The following is a 27,186-nucleotide window of genomic DNA, read 5'->3' on the forward strand; positions in this document are numbered from 1 at the left end:
TCTGGCACTGTCCCACAAGGCCCCAAAACAGGCATAAACACAATAGCCTAATGTATTAATCTTGCCCTGGCCCCTTTACCTGGTGCAGTAAGGTCACTGAATGGTTCATGAACCCTTACCCTCTCGTCCTGGTTCCTGCCCGGCTCGCAGTGAGTCAGCATGTGTGTTGGAGCCTTGAAATACCGGGGGACGGTGACTCACCGTCACGGGGTCACGCCGCATCAGCTGTCTGATGTTACCACGTGCTCTCAACATGCAACACTGCTTGACGCTCGCTGAGGCTGAGCCTCGCTCTCTCAGAGCCTGCCTGCTTCTCTGGGTGTTATGCGAAATTTCTTTCAAGTTAGGACATTTCCACGATTTTTTTTGCCACATCTCATTATTCTCAGCATCAATACAGCTCCAAAATGTTTATTATAAGTATCCAAACTTAAAAAGCATTTTTGTATTGTTATGGAGCTAGAGGTATTAGTGGTCTGTAAACTTGCAAAGTTGCAAAACAAATTTAAATGCATCCCAAAGCAGTGGTTTAACTACGGGGAGCCTGGGGGGTCCGCCCCCCTCTCCCTCACTAGAGCTGTGGGCTCCCCCCCACTTGAAAAGGAGTATCTGCATAGTTTTGTGTCTAGAAAAGTAAAAAAAAAAAAAAAAAAAAAAAATATATATATATATATCTTTCTTTCTTTCAACACACTGGCCGTATCCCACCGAGGCGGGGTGGCCCAAAAGGAAAAACGAATGTTTCTCCTTTTATAATTAGTAATATATACAGGAGAAGAGGTTACTAGCCCCTTGCTCCCGGCATTTTAGTTGCCTCTTACAACACGCATGGCTTACGGAGGAAGAATTCTGTTCCATTTCCCCATGGAGGTAAGAGGAAATAAACAAGAACAAGAACTAGTAAGAAAAATAGAAGAAAACCCAGAGGGGTGTGTATATATATGCTTGTACATGTATGTGTAGTGTGACCTAAGTGTAAGTAGAAGTAGCAAAATGTACCTGAAACCTTGCTTGTTTATGAGACAGAAAAATGGACACCAGCAATTCTACCATCATGTAAAACAATTACAGGCTTCCGTTTTACACTCACTTAGCAGGACGGTAGTACCTCCCTGGGTGGTTGCTGTCTACCAACCTACTACCTTTATATATATATATATATATATATATATATATATATATATATATATATATATATATATATATATATATATATATATATATATATATCGGCTTTAAAATCTCAAATAATTCGGGAGGGTATGCCCCCGCCATGTAAAGAATTGGCCCCTCCTTCCCCTCGCCCCAAAATGAAAACCCAGCTACGACACTGGGCCAAAGCCCAAAGAGGGCCAAAGGGGGGGGGGGCCAGGCCCCCTGGGCCCCCCCCCTTATATCCGCGCCTGATGGTGGTCATTACTCTTGCAGTTTAAGCACGCTGGTTGTGATGGAGCAGCAGCGTTGCAGGAACTGAAGGTGTGTCCCTCACTACCACATGTAGTGCAGAACTTCTTGTCTTTATCTGGACATGCTTTGGTGGTGTGATGGTATGAATAACAGTCCCAGCAATGTTGAATGTAGTGGTATCTCTCTGCTTCAATGTAGGTAGGACTGATATAGTAGTAGTAGACAGCAAGACCTTCGTTCAGAGCAGTGGCAGCCATGTTCACGTCGGTGAAGGTGACCTTGAGCATGGACGTTGCATTTGGGATTTTTGTAATGCTGTCAACAGTAGCCCAAGTATTTTGCCTCTCGATGGATGACTTGAGTTCAGCAGTTGATTGAGAAGTCAGAATCTTGTCAAGTTTTTTAAGGAATACTGATTTCCTTGCCCTGAGGGCAGGAGATGATGTAACAGTAAACCCTTGAGCAGTAAGAGTAGTGGTGGCTTCTGTAGTAAGTAACTTCTCTGCTTCAGCATCATCGTGACACACAACAATGAATGCTTCTTTCAGTGACAGTATGGTGTTGAATTTTACTTGCAGTGCTCCTTGAACAATAGTTGCAAGAGCAATCTTCGTTGAATCATCAACGGTACCGTTTGTTGGTTTGATCTTTACACGATCTGCGTAGCTCATCGTGTAAGTCAAGGCGATGACAACGCTGGTAAAGGTTCCCCTCCCCAACGGGGATCGTAGGGAGACAGAGTAAGGAGAGCTGCTATGACCTGCCTGGGCGAGAGTCAAAAGCAGAATATTTGTCATTTGTCTTTTCATTTCGACCATCAAGGACATTACCAGTGATAGACAGGACAAGCTTCCACCCTCTGCAGGGGTATACATAATCCCTTGTAATGACTGCAACAAATTATACGTGAGCGAAACATCAAGAGACCTCCAAACACGTATTTCAGAACACCAATACGCAAGCAGGTCTGACGACACAAGGAATGCCTGTGTACAACACCGTAATTCACACAACCACTTGATAAACTACAGAAACTCAAGACTTATCGCCACAGAAGACAACACTCAATACTGAAGAATCCTGGAATCATCACTTATTTCTATATCCGACAACTTCAACCAGAATAGTGGCTTCTATAACATAGCTGAACCACTTGCCAAGAAACTTCTTCATCGCTATCCCACAAAAGAACACAGGAATGGAAGAACACTGTAGAAGGTCTGCTCACAAACTTATCCAATCTCCTCTCCAAGCTACCCAAGATTTTAGACTCTATAACCCCACTCGGTACATCATCAGATGCAGCATTCTCCACCTGACCTCAGCATTCTGAACCTGACTATAAACACTCGCGTCCCTTCCACCCCAGGTAGATCTGTTTGTGACTTGAAAAAGCCCACTGTGTGGGCGAAACGTAGCCAATAAAGGATCACGTTATACTGCATATGTGTTTATATTTCCATTGTGTCGGTATTTTATACCATTTATTTCCACAGACATACCTTGTTCACTGAATTTAATCATTTCTAACAACTACCTTTAGATGCCATCATAAACGAAGGTAGAAGTAATGAATAATTCATGCCAAAAATTGTAAACAAAAGTGGAGTGGGGGAGTGGGTGGGCCAAACGCAGATTCATACACGTTTTCTCTGATGGCTGAGCAGAGAAAACGTAATGTTGTCCCTCCACCCGGCTACCACACAGCTCCACAAGTATTATTATCAGAGCACATATAAAATATGCAATAAATGCCAGACAACAAGTTTACACTAACTTATATTAAGTTAGCAACAGAAATAGGCATTAAAAACTTTAAAAGGTAAGATACACACAGAGTACACTTATTACTTACCTTAAAATATTAATATTAATGTGTGAGAGGTGAGTGGCAGGGTGTTTATTGAATAAAATCAGAATGGCACACTATCATCCTCTAACTTGGCACTTAAAGCAAGAGGCTTACGACTCCTGTTTTTATCACAGCTAACCTTAGACGCCATTGTCAATGAGAGCCAACTAGTTAACGAAAGAGTAAACGAGAGAGAGAACGAGATACAGAGTTGAAACAATGTAAGAACACAAACTGAACAGGTAGTGGGCAATCACTTGGTCAGGCGAAATAAATGCGTATTAATATGTGTCTACATTTAGTTCATTCACGTACGTTTGTAAGAGTCCTGGAAATGGGAAGTACAATGCCTGCACTTTAAAGGAGGGGTTTGGGATATTGGCAGTTTGGAGGGATATGTTGTGTATCTTTATATGTGTATGCTTCTAAACTGTTGTGTTCTGAGCACCTCTGCAAAAACAGTGATAATGTGTGAGTGTGGTGAAAGTGTTGAATGATGATGAAAGTATTTTCTTTTTGGGGATTTTCTTTCTTTTTTGGGTCACCCTGCCTCGGTGGGAGACGGCCGACTTGTTGAAAAAAAAAATTATTATAATAATAATTACCTCACAATACAAATACTCTAACATTGTGTGCAAGTTGTACAAGTTAGTAAAGAATAAGCAAACAGCAACACACCATTTTTAGAGTGAATGAAGATAATAATAATAATAATAATAATAATAATAATAATAATAATTAATAATAATAATAATAATAATATTATTATTATTATTATTATTATTATTATTATAAAAAGCACTAAACCCACAAGGGTCATGAATTGCTATACAGTAGGGCCCCGCTTTACGGTGTTTCGCTTTACGGCATTCCGCTAATACGGTCATTTCAAATTATGACCAAAACTCGCTATACGGCTCCCCCCACCTGACTTTCTAATACGGACACCGTGCCCCACTTGGTTTGTTTACATTCTCTGTGAGCTCAGTAAGCACTAAGTCTCTCCATTATGTCTGGAAACTCCAAAATTTTAAGTGTTTTTAAAAGTTATTTCATATTTTATATATACTCTGATAATTATACTTATGTATACATGTACTTAAATAAACTTACATACTGTGCTGGCATGCAGGTACACATTAAAATCAGTAAGAGTGTTTTATGTCTCCAGACGTCATATTAGTAATGATAATAATAATCAGTCTCATTTAAATGTAGTATATTACGTTAATATACACATTTTCATTAATCCATCTATGACATTTTTTCAAAATTATATAATAAACACGATGCATAACATATAAATATGATAAATACACCCCACAGTAGAATAAATAAACATAAATATGAGATGTGGTAGCAGACGACTTGCACAAGTGATGCCATATTAGAAATAATAATAATAATAATCACCAAGTATCATTAAATGTCGTATATTACGTTAATATACACATTTTTATTAATCCATCCATGATATTTTTTCAAAATTATATAATAAACATGATACATAACATAAAAGATGATAAATACACCCCACAATAGAATAAATAAACATAAATATGAGATGCGGTAGCCAGATAACTTTTACAAGTGATGCCAAGAATAACATTTTCTCTAATCTAACATAAGAGAAAATGTGTTACTGGGGGTAACTGTAGAAAATTATTCCTTTCATATGTATGTAAGTAAGTTTATTCAGATATACACAAATACAGTTACATAGATTATCATACATAACAGCATATGAAGAATTGAGACACTTATGCAACACATGGGAATCTTTATTGAAGAAACGTTTCGCCACACAGTGGCTTCATCAGTATGTGTGGGTGGAAGTTTTTGGTCCTTTGGAATATGGTTCAGCCCAGACTGGCTTATATACTACCATGCCACTAATGTAACAGGTCGTCGTCCCACGTTGAAGTCTTTGTACATAACTCTGGGCCTGTTTTTTCATTTTTTCTCTCTCTCAATAAATACTACTCATCTACACCCATAGAATCATATGTGTTAAGTAGCCCGACGATTTTTGGGATTTTTTACAATAAATACTACTCATCTCACCCTAGATTAAGACTACAAATATTTTAAGGTAAGTAATGAGTAAACTGTATATGCATTTTATCGCTCTGGGATGCTTAAATGTAATAGAATATTATGTGTAGGTGGGGTGGCCTGGTATGGTAGCCTGGCTGACTACCATACATACCACACTTGATTTCTTACAATAAATACTACTTGTCTCACCCTAGATTAAGACTATAAATATTTTAAGGTAAGTAATGAGTGCACTATGTGTGTATTGTACTTTTTTATTGTTTTTTGATGCCTAGTTGTATTGCTAACTTAATATATGTTAGTGTAAACTTGTTATCTAGTATTTGTATGCATTTATAAGTGGAAAAAAAGGGTGTTCCACTTTACGGCGATTTCCGCTTTACGGCGGTAGCCTGGAACCTAACCTGCCATATAAGTGGGGCCCTACTGTATATAGAGTAAAGGCATACGAAAAGAATATTTTTCTACAGTTACCCCGCAGTGTTTGACTAGAGAAAACATAATTCTTCCGACACTACCTACACAGCTGCTTTGTAAACAAATCTCATATTTACATCAATTTTTGTTCTGTGAGTGTATGTATCAGGTTTATATGCTATAGACAAGGATGTCAGCCACAGCACCGTGTCTTCCTTTGCAGATGACACCCGAATCTGCATGACAGTGTCTTCCATTGCAGACACTGCAAGGCTCCAGGGGGACATCAACCGAATCTTTCAGTGGGCTGCAGAAAACAATATGAAGTTCAACGATGAGAAATTTCAATTACTCAGATATGGTAAACACGAGGAAATTAAATCTTCATCAGAGTACAAAACAAATTCTGGCCACAAAATAGAGCGAAACACCAACGTCAAAGACCTGGGAGTGATCATGTTGGAGGATCTCACCTTCAAGGACCATAACATTGTATCAATCGCATCTGCTAGAAAAATGACAGGATGGATAATGAGAACCTTCAAAACTAGGGAGGCCAAGCCCATGATGACACTCTTCAGGTCACTTGTTCTATCTAGGCTGGAATATTGCTGCACACTAACAGCACCTTTCAAGGCAGGTGAAATTGCTGACCTAGAAAATGTACAGAGAACCTTCACGGCGCGCATAACGGAGATAAAACACCTCAATTACTGGGAGCGCTTGAGGTTCCTAAAACTGTATTCCCTGGAATGCAGGCGGGAGAGATACATGATTATATACACCTGGAAAATCCTAGAGGGACTAGTACCGAACTTGCACACGAAAATCGCTCACTACGAAAGCAAAAGACTTGGCAGACGATGCAACATCCTCCCAATGAAAAGCAGGGGTGTCACTAGCACGTTAAGAGACCATACAGTAAATGTCAGGGGCCCGAGACTGTTCAACTGCCTCCCAGCTTACATAAGGGGGATTACCAACAGACCCCTGGCAGTCTTCAAGCTGGCACTGGACAAGCACCTAAAGTCGGTTCCTGACCAGCCTGGCTGCGGCTCGTACGTTGGTTTGCGTGCAGCCAGCAGCAACAGCCTGGTTGATCAGGCTCTGATCCACCAGGAGGCCTGGTCACAGACCGGGCCGTGGGGGCGTTGACCCCCGGAACTCTCTCCAGGTAAACTCCAGGTATGTAATGGGTTTCATATATAATTTTGAGGAAAATATCATAGATGGATTAATGAAAATGCCTATATTGATGTAAAATAAGACATTTAGTGTGCCCAAGAGTGATTATTATTACGTAGTATTGATGTCATGAGTAGAGAGAGCCTTAGCGATTTTAATGTGTACCTGCACACCAGCACAGTGTGTAAGTATATTTAGGTACAGGTAAACATAAGTATAATTATCAGAGTACATATAAAAGAGAAAAAGGTAGCTTACGAGAGGTTTTTACAAAGCAGAAGTGTTATAAGAAGAGCAGAGTATATGGAGAGTAAAAGAAAGGTGAAGAGAGTGGTGAGAGAGTGCAAAAGGAGAGCAGATGAAAGAGTGGGAGAGGCACTGTCAAGAAATTTTAATGAAAATAAGAAAAAATTTTGGAGTGAGTTGAACAAGTTAAGAAAGCCTAGGGAAAGTATGGATTTGTCAGTTAAAAGCAGAGTAGGGGAGTTAGTAGATGGGGAGAGGGAGGTATTAGGTAGATGGCGAGAATATTTTGAGGAACTTTTAAATGTTGAGGAAGAAAGGGAGGCGGTAATTTCATGCACTGGCCAGGGAGGTATACCATCTTTTAGGAGTGAAGAAGAGCAGAATGTAAGTGTGGTGGAGGTACATGAGGCATTACGTAGAATGAAAGGGGGTAAAGCAGCTGGAACTGATGGGATCATGACAGAAATGTTAAAAGCAGGGGGGGATATAGTGTTGGAGTGGTTGGTACTTTTGTTTAATAAGTGTATGAAAGAGGGGAATGTACCTAGGGATTGGCGGAGAGCATGTATAGTCCCTTTATATAAAGGGAAAGGGGACAAAAGAGATTGTAAAAATTATAGAGGAATAAGTTTACTGAGTACACCAGGAAAAGTATACGGTAGGGTTATAATTGAAAGAATTAGAGGTAAGACAGAATGTAGGATTGCGGATGAGCAAGGAGGCTTCAGAGTGGGTAGGGGATGTGTAGATCAAGTGTTTACATTGAAGCATATATGTGAACAGTATTTAGATAAAGGTAGGGAAGTTTTTATTGCATTTATGGATTTAGAAAAGGCATGTGAAAGAGTGGATAGAGGAACAATGTGGCAGATGTTGCAAGTATATGGAATAGGTGGTAAGTTACTAAATGCTGTAAAGAGCTTTTATGAGGATAGTAAGGCTCAGGTTAGGGTGTGTAGAAGAGAGGGAGAATACTTCCCGGTAAAAGTAGGTCTTAGACAGGGATGTGTAATGTCACCATGGTTGTTTAATATATTTATAGATGGGGTTGTAAAAGAAGTAAATGCTAGGGTGTTCGGGAGAGGGGTGGGATTAAATTATGGGGAATCAAATTCAAAATGGGAATTGACACAGTTACTTTTTGCTGATGATACTGTGCTTATGGGAGATTCTAAAGAAAAATTGCAAAGGTTAGTGGATGAGTTTGAGAATGTGTGTAAAGGTAGAAAGTTGAAAGTGAACATAGAAAAGAGTAAGGTGATGAGGGTATCATATGATTTAGATAAGGAAAAATTGGATATCAAATTGGGGAGGAGGAGTATGGAAGAAGTGAAAGTTTTCAGATACTTGGGAGTTGACGTGTCGGCGGATGGATTTATGAAGGATGAGGTTAATCATAGAATTGATGAGGGAAAAAAGGTGAGTGGTGCGTTGAGGTATATGTGGAGTCAAAAAATGTTATCTATGGAGGCAAAGAAGGGAATGTATGAAAGTATAGTAGTACCAACACTCTTATATGGATGTGAAGCTTGGGTGGTAAATGCAGCAGCGAGGAGACGGTTGGAGGCAGTGGAGATGTCCTGTCTAAGGGCAATGTATGGTGTAAATATTATGCCGAAAATTCGGAGTGTGGAAATTAGGAGAAGGTGTGGAGTTAATAAAAGCATTAGTCAGAGGGCAGAAGAGGGGTTGTTGAGGTGGTTTGGTCATTTAGAGAGAATGGATCAAAGTAGAATGACATGGAAAGCATATAAATCTATAGGGGAAGGAAAGAGGGGTAGGGGTCGTCCTCGAAAGGGTTGGAAAGAGGGGGTAAAGGAGGTTTTGTGGGCGAGGGGCTTGGACTTCCAGCAAGCGTGCATGAGTGTGTTAGATAGGAGTGAATGGAGACGAATGATACTTGGGACCTGACGATCTGTTGGAGTGTGAGCAGGGTAATATTTAGTGAAGGGATTCAGGGAAACTGGTTATTTTCATATAGTCGGACTTGAGTCCTGGAAATGGGAAGTACAATGCCTGCACTTTAAAGGAGGGGTTTGGGATATTGGCAGTTTGGAGGGATATGTTGTGTATCTTTATACGTATATGCTTCTAAACTGTTGTATTCTGAGCACCTCTGCAAAAGCAGTGATAATGTGTGAGTGTGGTGAAAGTGTTGAATGATGATGAAAGTATTTTCTTTTTGGGGATTTTCTTTCTTTTTTTGGGTCACCCTGCCTCGGTGGGAGACGGCCGACTTGTTGAAAAAAAAAAAAAGAAAACATATAAAATATGCAGTAACTTTAAAACACTTGAAATTTTGGAAAGTTTCCTGACATAATAGATGTGGTCACGGAAAATGTAAGCAAACCGTTTGGGGGTGCCGTATTTGAAAGACCGCTTGCCGTATAAGAAATTTTGGTCATAATTTGACATTGCGTATTAGCGGAACGCCGTAAGGCGAAACGCCGTAAAGTGGGGCCTTACTATATATTGAATCCTTTTATTTTTTAAGTAATTGCTGAACTGGATTGCAGCTTTTTCTTATGTTTGGTTGTCATTGGTACAGTGTGCTAAGTCTGCTCATTGGGATGTATGTCGGTGTCTGGTAATGATATAGATGCAACAGTTCTATTTTGCTTCATCAGGCACTTCAGTGCAAAAATTTTTTCTTTAGGAGGACACCCTCCTTTTTTTCTTTTCCTATTACTCATTTATACCAGGGTTTCATTTTCATGCTAAAAAAAAAAAAAAAAAAAATTTCATCCACAAAATATTTTTCACTCCACCCAGTAGCTATATTTTTTCTTCACTGCTGTCATTGTACTATCCCTTTTTTTCTTAGTCTCACTTTACTCTCAAATTCATTTGCACAAATTTTGACTTTATAAATCGCTTTCAGTATTATTTAAATATTAAACAGCTTAGCATTTTCATTGATAATTATTAAATTAATAAAGAGTTTACCTTTTTTCATTCATGATTATTAGAGAGCTTAGCATTTTCATTTATAATTTTTGAAAAAGGAGAGTGTAACCAATTTCTGTATTTTTCTTTTTTTCAGGGTTCAGCTAACATGATTCTGTGGGACACTAGTAATGAGAAAGGCATAAACATTGGTGAGGTTCTCATTGATGAAGGCTTTGCATCTGCCGCTCATGCAAGTGGTGATGTCTCTACTTCAGTTATTGAGACAAAAACCAGTTCAATAAAACCTCCGCCTGGATTTGAGCTGGCACCTGTAAATCTTCTAGCCATAGATCCTCCACCAGGTTTTGAACATTCACTTGTTAATTATGAAGTGGTAGAACCTCCTGCTAATTTAAGGTCTATTTCTGATAATCCAGCTGTTCCTTCACTGGGATTTGAAACAAATGTAACAAGCATTCTTGACCATCCTATACTTTCTGCCAGAGGAGATGATACGTACTACAGTGATGAGTAAGTTTTTTAATAAATTACATAATGGTACAGTATTTATGTGCATGGTATTTATCTTGTGACTCCTGGTGAGTTTCCTCTTGTGGGTCACATGTAATTATCACAGTGTTTACTCTGATTTGATAGACTTCCACTTGCTTATTATTTTCTCCCTTCAGTGGGGGGGGGTCCCTTGAGGCTGGTGAAGTGCTCTTGATCCAAGGAATTTGAGCCTTTGAAAGTTACAACACATTATTGCTCTGCTTTGAGATACAAATTTATCAAAGTTAATCCTTAAACTTTTTCTTTCTTTCAACACACCGGCCGTATCCCACCGAGGCGGGGTGGCCCAAAAGGAAAAACGAAAGTTTCTCCTTCTACATTTAGTAATATATACAGGAGAAGAGGTTACTAGCCCCTTGCTCCCGGCATTTTAGTCGCCTCTTACAACACGCATGGCTTACGGAGGAAGAATTCTGTTTCACTTCCCCATGGAGATAAGAGGAAATAAACAAGAATAGAACTAGAAAGAAAATAGAAAAAAACCCAGAAGGGTGTGTATATATGTGCTTGTACATGTATGTGTAGTGTGACCTAAGTGTAAGTAGAAGTAGCAAGATGTACCTGAAATCTTGCATGTTCATGAGACAAAAAAAAAGGACACCAGCAATCCTACCATCATGTAAAACAATTACAGGCTTCCGCTTTACACTCGGCAGGACGGTAGTACCTCCCTGGGCGGTTTCTGTCTACCAACCTACTACCTATCAATCCTGCTTTTTATCAATATGCTTATGTAGGAAAAGATTCTAACTTTTTGGTTGGAGGGGAAAGGAAAAGGAGGGATAAATTTAAGCTCATTTTTGTAGAATCTGCTGAATTGCATTGAAAGAGTAATTTATTGAATGCAAATAAAAGTAAGGCATTATAAAGTTCAGTCAAGAAAAGCATTTGAAGAAAAGAATTCGCTTGTACTTTGGAATCATTAATGTCCCTCTAAAGTTTCCTCTTTCTCTCTTTCCTTTGCTTATACAGCTCTTGTTGGCTGTGGGAAAAAATATAGGTGGGTACAGAGAGATAGAATGGTTTTTCTTGATCTTATGTGATCGTGGAGTATTTCATACTATTGTTATACAGCTGTGCACTAAATGACCCATGGGTTTAATGCTTCATATGAGCATAATTCATACTATTGTTATACAGCTGTGCACTAAATGACCCATGGGTTTAATGCTTCATATGAGCATAATGCAGGTTGGCCATCACTAATCCGGCAATCAGTAATCCGGTTCCATCAGTAATTTGGCGCTAATTTCAGCTAGCATGATTTCAAATTTCCAGGGTAACCACACCAACCTGTTGCTACTGTTTGGTGGCGTTACTTGCTGCATAAGGCATTCCAATTTCTTTTTCTCCATTTATTGTTATAAGCTGCTCACTTTAGCCTAGCCATGGTTCCAGTGAATAAAAGAAATGCTTCTTGTTGTGTAAAGCGCATACACCGTACATTGTCCATAAAAGATAAGGTGGCTTTGAAGCCACTGTTGGGTGCCGTGAGCTCAGCTCACTCAGATAAGCTGTGACCTACATATGAGAGAATAGGTCTGTGTGGTACGTGTGTACTATATAAAAAAAATCCTGCAGCACACAGTGCATAATGAGGAAAGAAGATGACTGTGCTTTTGGTGTAAAACAGCAACTTTACGGTGTATTTTCACATGGTTGTATTCTTGTTTTTTTTTATTTCATTGATAGAATGAAAGATATATTACAGAAATAGATATAATTTTGATTGGTTTCACGCCAGAAAGTACCTTGAAATTGAGCTCAAAGTAGCGGAAATATTCAGTTTTTGCAGATGTTCAAGAGTAAACACAATGTCACCATCCAGTATGTGTTCAACTGGCCAGTCTAATATGTAGTCATGAATGGGTTGATATTATTTATATAATTATTACAGTAATACAGTAGTCTGCATAACAGTACATCTTCTATTTTTTGTGTGAATAAAAATTTAAAACGGAAAGCAAGCATAATATAAGAGGGGCCTGGTGATGTGACTAATGAACAGAGAAAATGTTATTTTAGTGCTAGGAATGTCTGCATTGTTTATTCTAGACCATATTTTGAAATTGGCATCTCTTGAAATTTGTGTAAAATTGCCCAAATTACCGATTTCTGACCAGTTTATTGGGTAGTTGAAATAGGTAAATGGGTGGTTTTTTGTACTCAATAGAAGGAATACTAGCAAAATAGCTGTGAGTTAGGTAGACTGGAACAATGGAATGGGCTAAAAATTGGGCATAAAGTAGGTGAAATCGCCAATGCATAAATATCACCATTGGGTTAAGTGTATTTTAACCTAACCAAGTTGTAATCTGGCAAAATCACTAATCCGCCACCCTACTGGTTCCAATGATGCCGGATTAACCCGTAAACGGTCCAAACGTATATATACGTTTTTTTCAACATTTGAAAGTAGTAAAAAAAATAGACCTTCTTTTTGTTTTTGTACATTTGAAAATGTGTAAAAAACTTTGATCTACTTTTTTTTTTTGTTATATTTGAAAATATGTAAAAAAAACGTAGATCTACTTTTGTAGCACTACACATGTGAACGTAGATCTGCTTGGACCGTTTATGGGTTAATGATGGTCAGCCTGTACAGTTATTTGTTGCAAGAAGTTTCAGTTGTGTATCTCTTCATGTGTGGTCTTGCAATACATGCTGTACAGTATTTTATCATTGTTTCTATTAATAATCCTTGATAAAAGTTATCTTTTTTTCAGTGCAGAGTCAATATGTGTGTATTGTTTTTCAGTGGATTGATAGTTGATTCAGATCTGTTGTCTGATGGTTTTAGAATTGCCAGTCCATCATAGCCACCATAGCCACTGGGAGTAGGCAAAGTTCCTACCATGTTGCCAGAGGATCATATCAACTGAATAACTTCTGCAGTCAATGCTTGCCTGGCAAATCTGAGAGTGACCTTCAGTAATCTCACCAAAGTCATTCTGGGTGCTTTATACAGCTTGTGTCAGGCCCAGTATGGAGCACACACCTAAGGAAGCATGTTAAGAAATTGGAGAAAGTTTAGAAGTATGCAGTGAAACTAATTCCAGAGCTAAGGAGTATGAAGTACAAGGAAAGGTTATAGGAATTGAATCTAAATGACCCTTGAGGACAGAAGGACCAGGGAAGACATGATAACACCACACAAAATACTCAGGGAATTGATATGGCAGACAAGGATAGGCTGTATGAGAGGCATGAAAATGATAATTGGGGGCACAGTCTCAGGGTAGACAGGACATAGAATGTGCTTGATGAAGTGGTGGAGCCAAACTTCATTCATAGTTTTAAAAATAGGTATGACATATAGGTGAGTTCTAGACCACAATGATATGAATCTCTGTGGTCTAGTGGCTAAGAACAACCACTTGGTAATTCTAGGACCACCAGACCACTGGTTCAAATCCCCAATCACTGAATTATTTACACTTGCTCATTATAATTCTTTCAGTACTTGTACCTGTATTTACAGATTTTTTTTTATAATTCAGAGAAGATGAAGTGATAATGCGGAGCCTTAAATCAAGAGAGAAGAACATCGTGTTCCAGTGTGTGGTCAACTGCATATCCCTGTCAACAAAAACAACACTTCATGTTATAGAATTCAGTGGACAACCCTTTATCTTGAGTGCAGAGTTATCCCAGTTATTGAACTTAGATATCCAGTCTGTACTCAGGGAAAGAAGAATTGTTGTTCCAATGATTATCTTAGATAAGGGAATTGATGCATGTGTGTATATACAGCTAATAGAGTGAGTGCATAACCCTCCTTACCTTCATTATTCATGAGAGTTACATTACAAATTTGAATGCTGAAGACTTGTTGTAGTAGTCCCATACTGATGAGGTTATTGATGCTTCATTATAGTTTTAATAGTTCCACTAATGAGGTTATTGATGCTTCATTATAGTTTTAATAGTTCCACTAATGAGGTTATTGATGCTTCAGTATAGATTTAATAGTTCCATGAATGAGGTTATTGATACTTCAGTATATAGTAAAACTCTGGTTTTTGTCCATTTCAAATATTGTTTAATTCTGATTTCGACCACTTTTTTTCGGTGAATTTTTACTCTGGGTTTCGTACATCGACTCAGAAATTGTTTGTATCAGATGCATTCACATGCCCTGGACGCCGCTGCCTGACACAGTCTGCCTCTGTCGCTTGTCAAGTGAACAGTACTCCGCGGCTTCATCCATTGTTTTTGGTGCTTGTTTATTGAGTGCTACTGCAAAATAAGCCACCATGGGGCCAAAGAAAGATCTGAGTGCTAACCCTTTATAAAGAAGGTGAGAAACACAATAGGATTCAAGACAGAGCTTTTATCAAAATATGATAGTGGTGTATGTGTGGCCAAGCTCGCCAGGATATATGGGAAGTCCAAATCAACAGTCAGTTCCATCCTGGTGAAGAAAGTAAAAATCAAGGAAGCTGGAACAGCAACAGATCACAGCTGAGGAGATTGCTTCAGAGGAGGAGGAAGAGAGAGGAGAATGTACCTTCTTCAGTGATTAAGGACATGTGTGCAAAGTAGAGTGATTTGCAAAGTTTTGCGGAGAATTATCACCCTAACAAAACTGTTGCAAGCCGTGTCTGCAACATGTTCAGTGACATTCTCTTGCCCATTTTAGGCAAATCTTAAAGAGATGCCAGAAACAGGCCTCTGTTTTGTGGTGACTCTCAAGCTGGTCCTAGTGCCAGTAAAAGACAAAGAAGGGAAGTAACCCCAGATAGGCCTTTGATACCTGAAATCCTTATGGAGGGGGATTCCCCTTCCAAACACTAACCTCTCCTCTCTCTCCTCTCCTCGCCTTCTTCCATATGCCAACAAGAGTCTTCAATAAAGGTATGTAACAGTGATGTAAATGTTCATTTATCCATTAAAATTAGTACTTTATATTTATTTCTCATTGTTTTCTGTATGTAAAATTATTGTTATTCTCTATAAAATGTGTTTTTTGTTAATACTTTTGGGTGTCTGGAACGGATTAATTGGATTTACATTATTTCTTATGGGAAATACTACTTCGGTTTTTGTCCATTTTGGATTTCGACCGACCTTCTGGAATGGATTAAGGACGAAAACTGCGTTGCCACTGTAGTTTTAATAGTTCCACTAATGAGGTTATTGATTCTTCAATATAGTTTTAGCTATAAACTCTCTTATAAAGCCAATCTATATGGTGTTTTTTTTTTTCCAAGAAAAAAAATTATCCAAATTGAAGTAGTGCACATACTCAGTGCAAGCTGAATGCAAATTTTCAGTTGTATTTGCAAAAAAAAATGCACTATACAGAAGAAAGCTTACTGTATTCATGTTATGCATATTATTTTCTCTTCTCTAGTAGAAAAGTTATTGTGAAAGGCTGCTTTGTTGTTAAATTTTTATTGACTGATGATTATGAAATTGTTCCAGGTCTGGTTGCAAAGCTATTTATGGTGGAAATGGAAAGATGCTGTCAAATTTAATTATTTACCCCTTGAAAATCTTACGCAATACTCTGAAGTTATTTCCCAGAAGTAATAATGAATTAGAAACAGCTCTGAAGGTATGATATTTTTATACAGTATATTTAATTTTCATAATGTACAAGGTATGGTGTAGCACGTAATGAAAGTAGTTTGTTAGATTATGTATTGGTGGATAAAAGGTTGATGGGTAGGCTCCAGGATGTACACATTTATAGAGGGGCAACTGATATATCGGATCATTATCTAGTTGTAGCTACAGTTAGAGTAAGAGGTAAATGGGATAAGAGGAAAATGGCAACAACAAGTACGAAGGAGGTGAAAGTGTATAAACTAAGGGAGGAGGAAGTTCGGGTGAAATATAAGCAACTATTGGCAGAAAGGTGGGCTGGTGCAGGTATGAGTAGTGGGGGGGGGGGGGTTGAAGAGGGTTGGAATAGTTTTAAAAATGCAGTATTAGAATGTGGGACAGAAGTTTGTGGTTATAGGAGGGTGGGTGCAGGAGGAAAGAGGAGTGATTGGTGGAATGATGAAATAAAGGGTGTCATAAAAGAGAAAAAGGTAGCTTATTAGAGGTATTTACAAAGTAGAAGTGTTATAAGAAGAGCAGAGTATATGGAGAGTAAAAGAAAGGTGAAGAGAATGGTGAGAGAGTGCAAAAGGAGAGTGGATGATAGAGTGGGAGAGGTACTGAAGAAATTTTAATGAAAATAAGAAAAAATTTTGGAGTGAGTTAAACAAGTTAAGAAAGCCTAGGGAACAAATGGATTTGTCAGTTAAAAACAGAGAAGGGGAGTTAGTAGATGGGGAGATGGGGGTTTTGGGTAGAGGGCGAGAATATTTTGAGGAACTTTTAAATGTCGACGAAGAAAGGGAGGCGGTAATTTCATGCACTGGCCAGGGAGGTATACCATCTTTTAGGAGTGAAGAAGAGCAGGATGTGAGTGTGGGGGAGGTGCATCAGGCATTACGTAGAATGAAAGTGGGTAAAGCAGCTGGAACTGACGGGATCATGACAGAAATGTTAAAAGCAGGGTGGGATATAGTGTTGGAATGGTTGGTATTATTGTTTAATAAATGTATGAAAGAGGGGAAGGTACCTAGGGATTGCCATAGGGCATGTATAGTCCCTTTATATAAAGGGAAGGGGGACAAAAGAGATTGTAAAAATTATAGAGGAATAAGTTTAACGAGTATACCAGGAAAAGTATATGGTAGGGTTATTATTGAAAGAATTAGAGGTAAGACAGAATGTAGAATTGCAGATGATCAAGGAGGTTTTGGAGTGGGTAGGGGATGTGTTGATCAAGTGTTTACATTGAAGCATATATGTGAGCAGTATTTAGATAAAGATAGGAAATTTTTATTGTACATGTATTTATTGATTTAAAAAAGGCATATGATAGAGTGGACAGGGAAGCAATGTGGCAGATGTTGCAAGTATATGGAATAGGTGGTAAGTTACTAAATGCTGTAAAGAGTTTTTATGCGGATAGTGAGGCTTAGGTTAGGGTGTGTAGAAGAGAGGGAGACTATTTCCCGGTAAAAGTAGGTCTTAGACAGGGATGTGTAATGTCACCATGGTTGTTTAATATATTTATAGATGGGGTTGTAAAAGAAGTAAATGCTAGGGTGTTTGGGAGAGGGGTGGGGTTAAATTTTGGGGAATTAAATAGAAAATGGGAAGTGACACAGTTTTTGCTGATGATACTGTGCTTATGGGAGATTCTAAAAAAAAATTGCAAAGGTTAGTGGATGAATTTGGGAGTGTGTGTAAAGGTAGAAAGTTGAAAGTGAACATAGAAAAGAGTAAGGTGATGAGAATATCAAATGATTTAGATAAAGAAAAATTGGATATCAAATTGGTGAGGAGGAACATGGAAGAAGTGAATGTTTTCAGATATTTGGGAGTTGACGTGTCAGTGGATGGATTTATGAAGGATGAGGTTAATCATAGAATTGATGAAGGAAAAAAGGTGAGTGGTGCATTGAGGTATATGTGGAGGCAAAAAATGTTATCTATGGAGGCAAAGAAGGGAATGTATGAAACTATAATAGTACCAACACTTATATGGGTGTGAAGCTTGGGTTGTAAATGCTGCAGCGAGGAGGGGTTGGAGCCAGTGGAGATGTCCTGTCTAAGGGCAATGTGTGGTGTAAATATTATGCAGAAAATTCGGAGTGTGGAAGTTAGGAAAAGGTGTGGAGTTAATAAAAGTATTAGTCAGAGGGCTGAAGAGGGTTTGTTGAGGTGGTTTGGTCATTTAGAGAGAATGGATCATAGTAGAATGACATGGAGAGCATATAAATCTGTAGGGGAAGGATGGCGGGGTAGGGGTCGTCCTCGAAAAGGTTGGAGGGAGGGGGTAAAGGAGGTGTTGTGGGCGAGGGGTTTGGATTTAAGTGTCTGTGTTGGAGCATTTTATTTCATACAATTTCCAGCAGTTTAGACAACTTTTCAATCCATCCTGGACCATTGTCATGTCACGGATTTAAGGCTGTTGCAGTGTGAAGTCATTTGAACTGTGATGGTGGCATGCTTCTGGAAAGATGGCAATGGAATGAATGATGGTGAAGGTGTTTCCTTCTGTCTTAAAAATTATAATGATCCAAGACAAACTAAAACATTGTCTAAAGTTTCTTCTCCAAAGTGTGGGTTGTGAATTGATCCAGCTATGTGCTTCTGAAATCTTTTAACTACTGCCCACAGGATGGATATGGGGTGCATAATGAAGATATTAAACCAAAAAAACTTCTAGCTAGGGTATTGACTTCATTTCCACTGCAACCTGTTAAGCCATTTTTTCATTTCATTTTTTTTTTTTAAATAAACTGTTTGGTTAAATTTTGAAGTGTGTTGTCGAGTTCTTTGTATAATCTGTTTATATCACCATGGTTGTTTAACATATTTATAGGGAAGGAGGATGGGATTAAATTATGGGGAATCAAATACAAAATGGGAAATGACACAGTTACTTTTTACTGATGATACTGTGCAAAAGGAGAGCAGGTGGGAGAGGCACTGTCAAGAAATTTTAATGAAAATAAGAAAAAAATTTGGAGTGAGTTAAACAAGTTAAGAAAGCCTGGAGAACGAATGGATTTGTCAGTTAAAAACAGAGTAGGGGAGTTAGTAGATGGGGAGATGGAGGTTTTGGGTAAATGGCAAGAATATTTTGAGGAACTTTTAAATATCAATGAAGAAAGGGAAGCAGTAATTTTATGCACTGGCCAGGGAGGTATACCATCTTTTAGGAGTGAAGAAGAACAGGATGCGAGTGTGGGGGAGGTGCGTGAGGTATTACGTAGAATGAAAGGGGGTAAAGCAGCTGGAACTGACGGGATCATGACAGAAATGTTAAAAGCAGGGGGGAATTTAGTGTTGGAGTGGTTGATATTTTTGTTTAATAAATGTATGAAAGAGGGGAAGGTACCTAGGGATTGGCGGAGAGCATGTATAGTCCCTTTATATAAAGGGAAGGGGGACAAAAGAGATTGTAAAAATTATAGAGGAATAAGTTTACTGAGTATACCAGGAAAAAGTAGGTCTTAGACAGGGATGTGTAATATCACCATGGTTGTTTAATATATTTATAGATGGGGTTGTAAAAGTAAATGCTAGGGTGTTCGGGAGAGGGGTGGGATTAAATTATGGGGAATCGAATACAAAATGGGAATTGACACAGTTGCTTTTTGCTGATTATACTGTACTTATGGGAGATTCTAAAGAAAAATTGCAAAGGTTAGTGGATGAGTTTGGGAGTGTGTGTAAAGGTAGAAAGTTGAAAGTGAACATAGAAAAGAGTAAGGTGATGAGGGTATCAAATAATTTAGATAAAGAAAAATTAGATATTAAATTGGGGAGGTGGAGTATGGAAGAAGTGAATGTTTTCAGATACTTGGGAGTTGAAGCGTCGAAAATTCGGAGTGTAGAAATTAGGAGAAGGTGTGGAGTTAATGAAAGTATTAGTCAGAGGGCTGAAGAGGGGTTGTTGAGGTGGTTTGGTCATTTAGAGAGAATGGATCAAAGTAGAATGACATGGAGAGCATTTAAATCTGTCGGGGAAGGAAGGTGGGGTAGGGGTCGTCCTCGAAAAGGTTAGAAGGAAGGGGTAAGGGAGGTTTTGTGGGCAAGGGGGTTGGACTTCCAGCAGGCATGCATGACCGTGTTCAGTAGGAGTGAATGGAGACGAATGGTATTTGGGACCTGATGGTCTGTTGGAATGTGAGCAGGGTAATATTTAGTGAAGGTATTCAGGGAAACCAGTTATTTTTATATAACCAGACTTGAGTCCTGGAAATGGGAAGTACAGTGCCTGCACTCTAAAGGAGGGGTTTCGGGATATTAGCAGTTCGAAGGGATATGTTGTGTATCTTTATACATATATGCTTCTAAACTGTTGTGTTCTGAGCACCTCTGCAAAAACAGTGATTACGTGTGAGTGAGGTGAAAGTGTTGAATGATGAAAATATTAAAAAAAAAAAAACTGCTTTTTGTTGATTCTAAAGACATTGCAAAGGTTAGTGGACAAGTTTGGGAAGGTGTGTAAAGGAAGAAAGTTGAAAGGGAACATAGATAAGAGTAAGGTGATGAATGTATCAAATGAGTTAAAAAAAAAATTGGTATCACATTGGAAGGAGGGGTATGGAAGAAGTGAATGTGTTCAGATATTTAGGAGAAGGATGAGGTTAACCATAGAATTGATGAAGAAAAAAAGATGAGTGGTGCATTGAAGTATCTGTGTATTCAATTATATTATCCATGGAGGCAAAGAAGGGAATTTACAAGAGTACGTAGAGTGGTATCAACACTCTTATATGGGTGTGAAGTGTGGGTTGTAAATGCTGAAGCAAGGAGGTGGCTGGAGGCAGTGGAGATGTCTTGTTTAACCCTTTCAGGGTCCATGCCGTAGTTCTACAGCTTTGAATTATGGGTCCAAACCGTAGAACTATGCCAAAATTCTAGCGGCCTCAAATTTAGCTTGAGAAGGCTGGTAGGCCTACATCTAAGAGAATGGCGCGGTCAGTGTGCACTCTGTAGAAAAAATCTGGACGCCCACATGGCATTGTGGGAATGCCGCCAAAGTAGCTTAGTTCACTATGCCTGGCGGCAAGGAAGCTCTCACTCTCCAGGCGAATTCTGACTCTCCTCTTCCCAACTTATAGTTCTAAAACTGATGGAAGTGGATCTCAAGAGGAATTCTGTGGTTCTGAACCATATTGTACATTGTACCACATGGTACAATGGTTACCTGGAGTTTACCTGGACAGGGTTTCAGGGGTAAGTGCCCCCGCGGCCAGGTCTAAGACCAGGCCTCATGGTGGATCAGGGTCTGATCAACCAGGCTGTTACTGCTGGCCGCATGCAAGCTGACATATGAACCACAGCCTGGTTGGTCAGGTACTGACTTTAGGTGCCTGTCCAGTGCCTTCTTGAAGACAGCCAGGGGTCTATTGGTAATCCCCCTTATGTATGCTGGGAGGCAATTGAACAGTCTTGGGCCCCCGGACACTTATTATGTTGTCTCTCAGTGTACTCGTGGTGCCCCTGCTTTTCATCGGGGAAATGGTTGCACCTCCTACCAAGTCTTTTGCTTTCATATGGAGTGATTTTCATGTGCAGGTTTGGTACCAATCCCTCCAGGACCTCCATATGGTACATTATACCATATGGTACATTGTACCATATGGTACATTGTACCATATGGTACAGGCTACAGGGACCTTAATGGAAATAAATCTGTCTGACTTTTTTGGGTTATCCTAGGTTCTCCAAATATGTGCTGGTATGTATGATAATCTATGTAACTTTATTTGTGAATACCTAAATAAACTTATTTATGATGCCACATGTGCTTGAGTAAGTTTATTCAGGTGTACACAAATAGTTACATAGATTATCATACATAGCAGCATATGTATAAAATCCTAGGATAACCCCAAAAAGTCAGGGTGACTTATTTCCATAGGGATCCCTGTATCTGTACCATATGGTGCCCTGTACCATATGATACCCTGTATAATATGGTACCCTGTACCATATGGTACCCTGCACCATATGGTACCCTGCACCATATGGTACCCTGCACCATATGGTACAATGTACCATATGGTACCATTGCACTATATGGTATCATTGTACCATATGGTACCATTGTACCATATAGTATCATTGTACCATATGGTACCATTGCACCAGATGGTACCATTGCACCAGATGGTACCATTGCACCTTATGGTACCGTTGTATTCAACACAACTGCACTAATATTTTCGTCATGATTTTGTTTACAATAAACTTGTAAACAAGCTTTGTAAGCAATATAATGATAAACAAATTAGTTAAGTTATTGTGTTGAATACAATGAGTGTACAATTATACATTATATTGGTCTCACAGGCCACAAAAGTTACTGGAAAAAAATATTAGAAAAGAAAAGAAAAAGTAACGAAAACGTAAAATACAATAATGCGACTATACGGAAGTCGCAGATGTTGCTGCCACCAGGTGATTGGGGGTCAACTTCACGCCTCTATATCTCGGTACCTACTGATCGAAAAAAAAAAAATTGTTTTATTACCTACAGAAAATTATTATCTTTAATTATATAATTTTTTTTTTTTTTTTTTTTTTTTTTTTTCCTAAAATTCTTGGACCTGGCACACCGTTTGAGATTTGGCCTCTGGATCCTGAAAGGGTTAAGGACAATGTGTAGTGTAAATATTATGTAGAAAATTCTTAGTGTGGAAATTAGGAGGAGGTGTGAAGTTACTAAAATATTATTCAGAGGTGTTGTTGAGGTGGTGTAGGCATTTAGAGAGGATGGAGCAAAATAGGATGACTTGGATGGTGTATAAATCTGTAGTGGAGGGGGGGGGAGAGGTAGGGGGTCATCCTAGGAAAGGATAGAGGGAGGGGGTAAAAGAGGTTTTGTGTGCAAGGGGCTTGGACATGCAGCAGGCATGTATGAGCATGATAGATAGGAGAGAATGGAGATAAATGGTTTTTGAGATCTGAAGAGCTGTTGGAATACGAGCAGGGTAATATTTTGTGAATCAATTCAGGGAAACCAATTAGCCAGACTTGAGTCCTGGAGGTGAGAAGTACAGTGCCTGCACTTTAACCCCTTAACCCCTTCAGGGTCCAAGGCCCAAATCTGAAGTGGTGCCCCAGTGTCCAAGAATTTAAAAAAAAAAAATTTGTTATTTTTTCTTATGAAATGGTAGAGAATCTTTTTGTGAAGGTAATAAAACAAAAAGTACGAAATTTGATGGAAAATTGACGAAATTATGCTCTCGCGAATTTTGATGTGTCAGCGATATTTATGAATTGGCGATTTTGCCGACTTCGACTCCCATTTTAGGCCAATTACATTATTCCAGTCATCCAAATTCTTAGCTATTTCACTAGTATTACTTCTATTCTATCGATTGAGCTCAAGAAATCGCCAAGTCAACTGTTTCAACTTCAAATTAAAGTGATCGGAAATTGTTAATTTGGCCAATTTAACACAAAGTTCAAAATATTCCAATTTCAAAATAAGGTCCAGAATAAACAATGTAGGTATTTCTGGAACTAAACTAACATTTCCTCTGTTCATTAGTTACGTTTTGAGGCTTTACAAATAAATTCCATTTTGATTTTTAATTCACATAATGAATTTTTATTCACACCAAAAAATAGAAGATTTACTGTTATGCAATACTGTAATAATTGTATAAATATCATCACCATATTTGTGAATGCATATTAGACCCACCAGCTGACGTGTATTAGACGTGTGAGGTCGTTTATTTACTCTTGAATATCGGCAAAAATTTAACATTTCTGCTACTTTGAGCTCAGTTTCAAGCCATTTCCAGTGCTAAAACCAATCAAAATCATCTCTATTTCTGTAATATGTCTTCCATTCTATCAAATGAGACCAAGAAATCGCAAATACAACTATAAAAAACATACGAAAAAACACTGCAAAGTCGCTGTTTTAATCGAAAAATCATGATTTCAGTTTTTTTTCTCTCATTATACACAGTGTGCTGCAGGATCTGTTTTATGTGGTGCACACATACCTCATAGATGTATTCTCTCATATCTAGGCCCAAATGTACCACTCACAGTTTATCAAAGTGAGTTGAGCTCATGACGTAGATCTACGGTTTGGACCCTGAATGTAAAGCTGTAGATCTACGGGACGGACCCTGAAAGGGTTAACTGTCCAAATGTAGATCTACATTCTTACTGCTAACGCTCCAAACGTAGATCAATGTTTTATTTTTCCTGCCTCCAAATTTGACACGATTGGCCTGAGATGCCTGGTCGTTATAGAATGGGTCTTAACACTCGGTGTGCACAGTATTAACCCTTTGACTGTTTCGGTCGTATGTATACGTCTTACGAGCCACCGTTTTTTATGTATGTATACTCGTAAATTCTAGCGGCTTCAAATCAAGCAGGAGAAAGCTGGTAGGCCCACATGTGAGAGAATGGGTCTGTGTGGTCAGTGTGCACCACATAAAAAAAATCCTGCAGCACGCAGTGCATGATGAAAAAAAAAATTGACCGTTTCTTTTTAATTAAAATGCTGACTTTGTGATCTATTTTCGTATAGTATTTATTGTTGTATTCTCGTTTTCTTGGTCTCATTTGATAGAATGGAAAATATAGAAATAGTGTTGATTTTGATTGGTTTTACTATGAAAAGAACCTTGAAATGGAGCTCAAAGTAGGGGAAATGTTTGATATTTGCCGTTGTTCAAAATTAAACAAATGATGTCATTTTCCAATAAATGTCCAAGTAGCCATTCTAATACGCAGTCATGAATGGGTTGACATTATTTATACAATTATTACAATATTGCAGTAGTCTGCATAACAGTAAATCTTCTATTTTTTGTTTGAATAAAAATTCAAAATAGAAAGCAAGAGTAATATCAGAGGGGTCTAGAGACGTGACTGATGAACATAGATAATGTTATTTTAGAGTCAGGAATGTCTGCATTGTTCATTCTTGACCTTGACCCTATTTTGAAATTGTCATATTTTTTAATTTTCGTGAAATTGGCCAAATTGCATATTTCTGACCACGATATTGGGTAGTTGAAATTGGTAATGGGCAGTTTCTTGTACTTAATCGATAGAAAAACTGGGGTTCTAAAGAAATAGCTATGAGTTTGGTCGACTGGAACAATGGAATTATCCGAAAATATGGCTCAAAATGGGTGAAATCGCCGATTCGTAAAAATCGCCAAGGTCGCTAACTTTGCAAGAGCGTAATTCCGTCAGTTTTCCATCAAATTTTGTTCTTTTGGTGTCATTACAATCGGGAAAAGATTCTCTGTCGTTTCATAGGATTTTTTTTTTTCGGAAATTTTGTGACACCAGGAGACACCTCAGGATTTTGGGTTGCGGCAGTCAAGGGGTTAATCTGGAACCACTTAGTACCTTGTGGGAGCACCAGTTCAGTTGAACGCCAGCTAGAGCAAACAGCAGGGCAAATACCAAGGATTCACTGATGCTATGTCGTATTAACTTTCCCTTTTTAACCCTTTGAGGGTCCGTCCTGTAGATCTACGGATTTACGTTCAGGGTCCAAACCGTAGATCTACGCCAAAATTCTAGTGCCGTCAAATTTAGCACGAGAAGGCTGGTAGGCCTACATCTAAGAGAATGGGTCTGGGTGGTCAGTGTGCACACCATAGAAAAAATCTGGATGCCCGCATGGCATTGTGGGAACGCAGGCAAAGTAGCTTTGTTCATAGTGCCTGGCGGCAAGGAAGCTCTCACTCCCCACTCACTCTCCGGGCGAATTCTGACTCTCCTCTTCACAACTTACAGTTCTAAGACTGATGGAAGTGGAGCTGAAGATGAATTCTATGGTTTTGAACCATATGGTACCATTGTGCCATATGGTACAATGGTACCATATGGTACAATGGTGCCATGTCATACAATGGTATCATATGGTACAATGGTACCATATGGTACAATGTACCATATAGTACATTGTACCATATAGTACATTGTACCATATGGTACAGGGTACAGGGACCCTAATGGAAATAAATCTGTCTGACTTTTTTGGGTTATCCTAGGTTCTCCAAACATATGCTGCTAAGTATGATATTCTATGTAACTTTATTTGTGTATAACTAAATAAAATTACTATGCCACATGCACTTGAGTAAGTTTATTCAGGTGTACAGAAATACAATTACATAGATTATCATACATAGCAGCATATGTATAAAATCCTAGGATAACGCAAAAAAGTCAGGGTGACTTATTTCCATAGTTATCCCTGTATCTGTACCATATGGTGTCCTGTACTGCATGGTACCCTTTACCATATAGTACAATGTACCATATGGTACCCTGTAACATATACCGTGTACCATATGGTCAATAGGTGTTGGTGGCATGAGACACCAGCCAAGACTGAGTGAGTGGCGATGCAAGCTGCTAGCTACTGACTCCGCAGTTTCCGAGACAAAGTGCTTTCTCATCCACCTCAAGGAACACTTAAAGTTCCTGTACACTTGTAAATATATAATAGAACATTACTAATATACAACATTTTTGCATATTTTTGTTGTAAACAACTATTGTAAACAAAATAATAATGAAAATATTAGTGTGTTTGTGTTGAATACAACAGTACCATATGGTATAATGAACCATATGGTATCATTGTACTGTATGGTACAATGTACCATATGGTACTATGGCACCATATGGTACCATTACACCATGTGGTACCATAAGGTACCATTGCACCATATGGTACCATTGTATCATATGGTACCATTGCACCAAATGGTGCCATTCTACCATATGGTACCATTGTATCATATGGTACCATTGTATCATGTGCCATATTGTACCATATGGTACCATTGTATCATATGCCATTGCACCCTATGGTACCATTGCACCCTATGGCACCATTGTACCATATGGTACCATTGTATCATGTGCCATTGTACCATATGGTACCATTGTATCATATGGTGCCATTGTACCATATGGTACCATTGCACCCTATGGCACCATTGTACCATATGGTACTATATGGTACCGTT

The 27,186-nt window shown here is 38.7% G+C and overlaps 1 protein-coding gene across 7 annotated transcripts in view; it reads left to right on the forward strand.

Annotated features, from left to right (window-relative positions):
- LOC128691368 (uncharacterized) overlaps window positions 1-27,186 on the forward strand; it is a 159,608-nt gene that overhangs the window by 122,165 nt on the left and 10,257 nt on the right. For all 7 annotated transcript variants that reach the window (XM_070091558.1, XM_070091560.1, XM_070091556.1 and 4 more), the window contains 3 exons: window positions 10,209-10,585; window positions 14,128-14,388; window positions 16,055-16,187. In XM_070091558.1, the coding sequence (XP_069947659.1) occupies window positions 10,209-10,585; window positions 14,128-14,388; window positions 16,055-16,187 (771 nt within the window). The remainder of the gene's footprint in view (window positions 1-10,208; window positions 10,586-14,127; window positions 14,389-16,054; window positions 16,188-27,186) is intronic.

This window comes from Cherax quadricarinatus, chromosome 36 (genome assembly GCF_038502225.1).
Source record: "Cherax quadricarinatus isolate ZL_2023a chromosome 36, ASM3850222v1, whole genome shotgun sequence".
NCBI lineage: Eukaryota > Metazoa > Arthropoda > Malacostraca > Decapoda > Parastacidae > Cherax > Cherax quadricarinatus.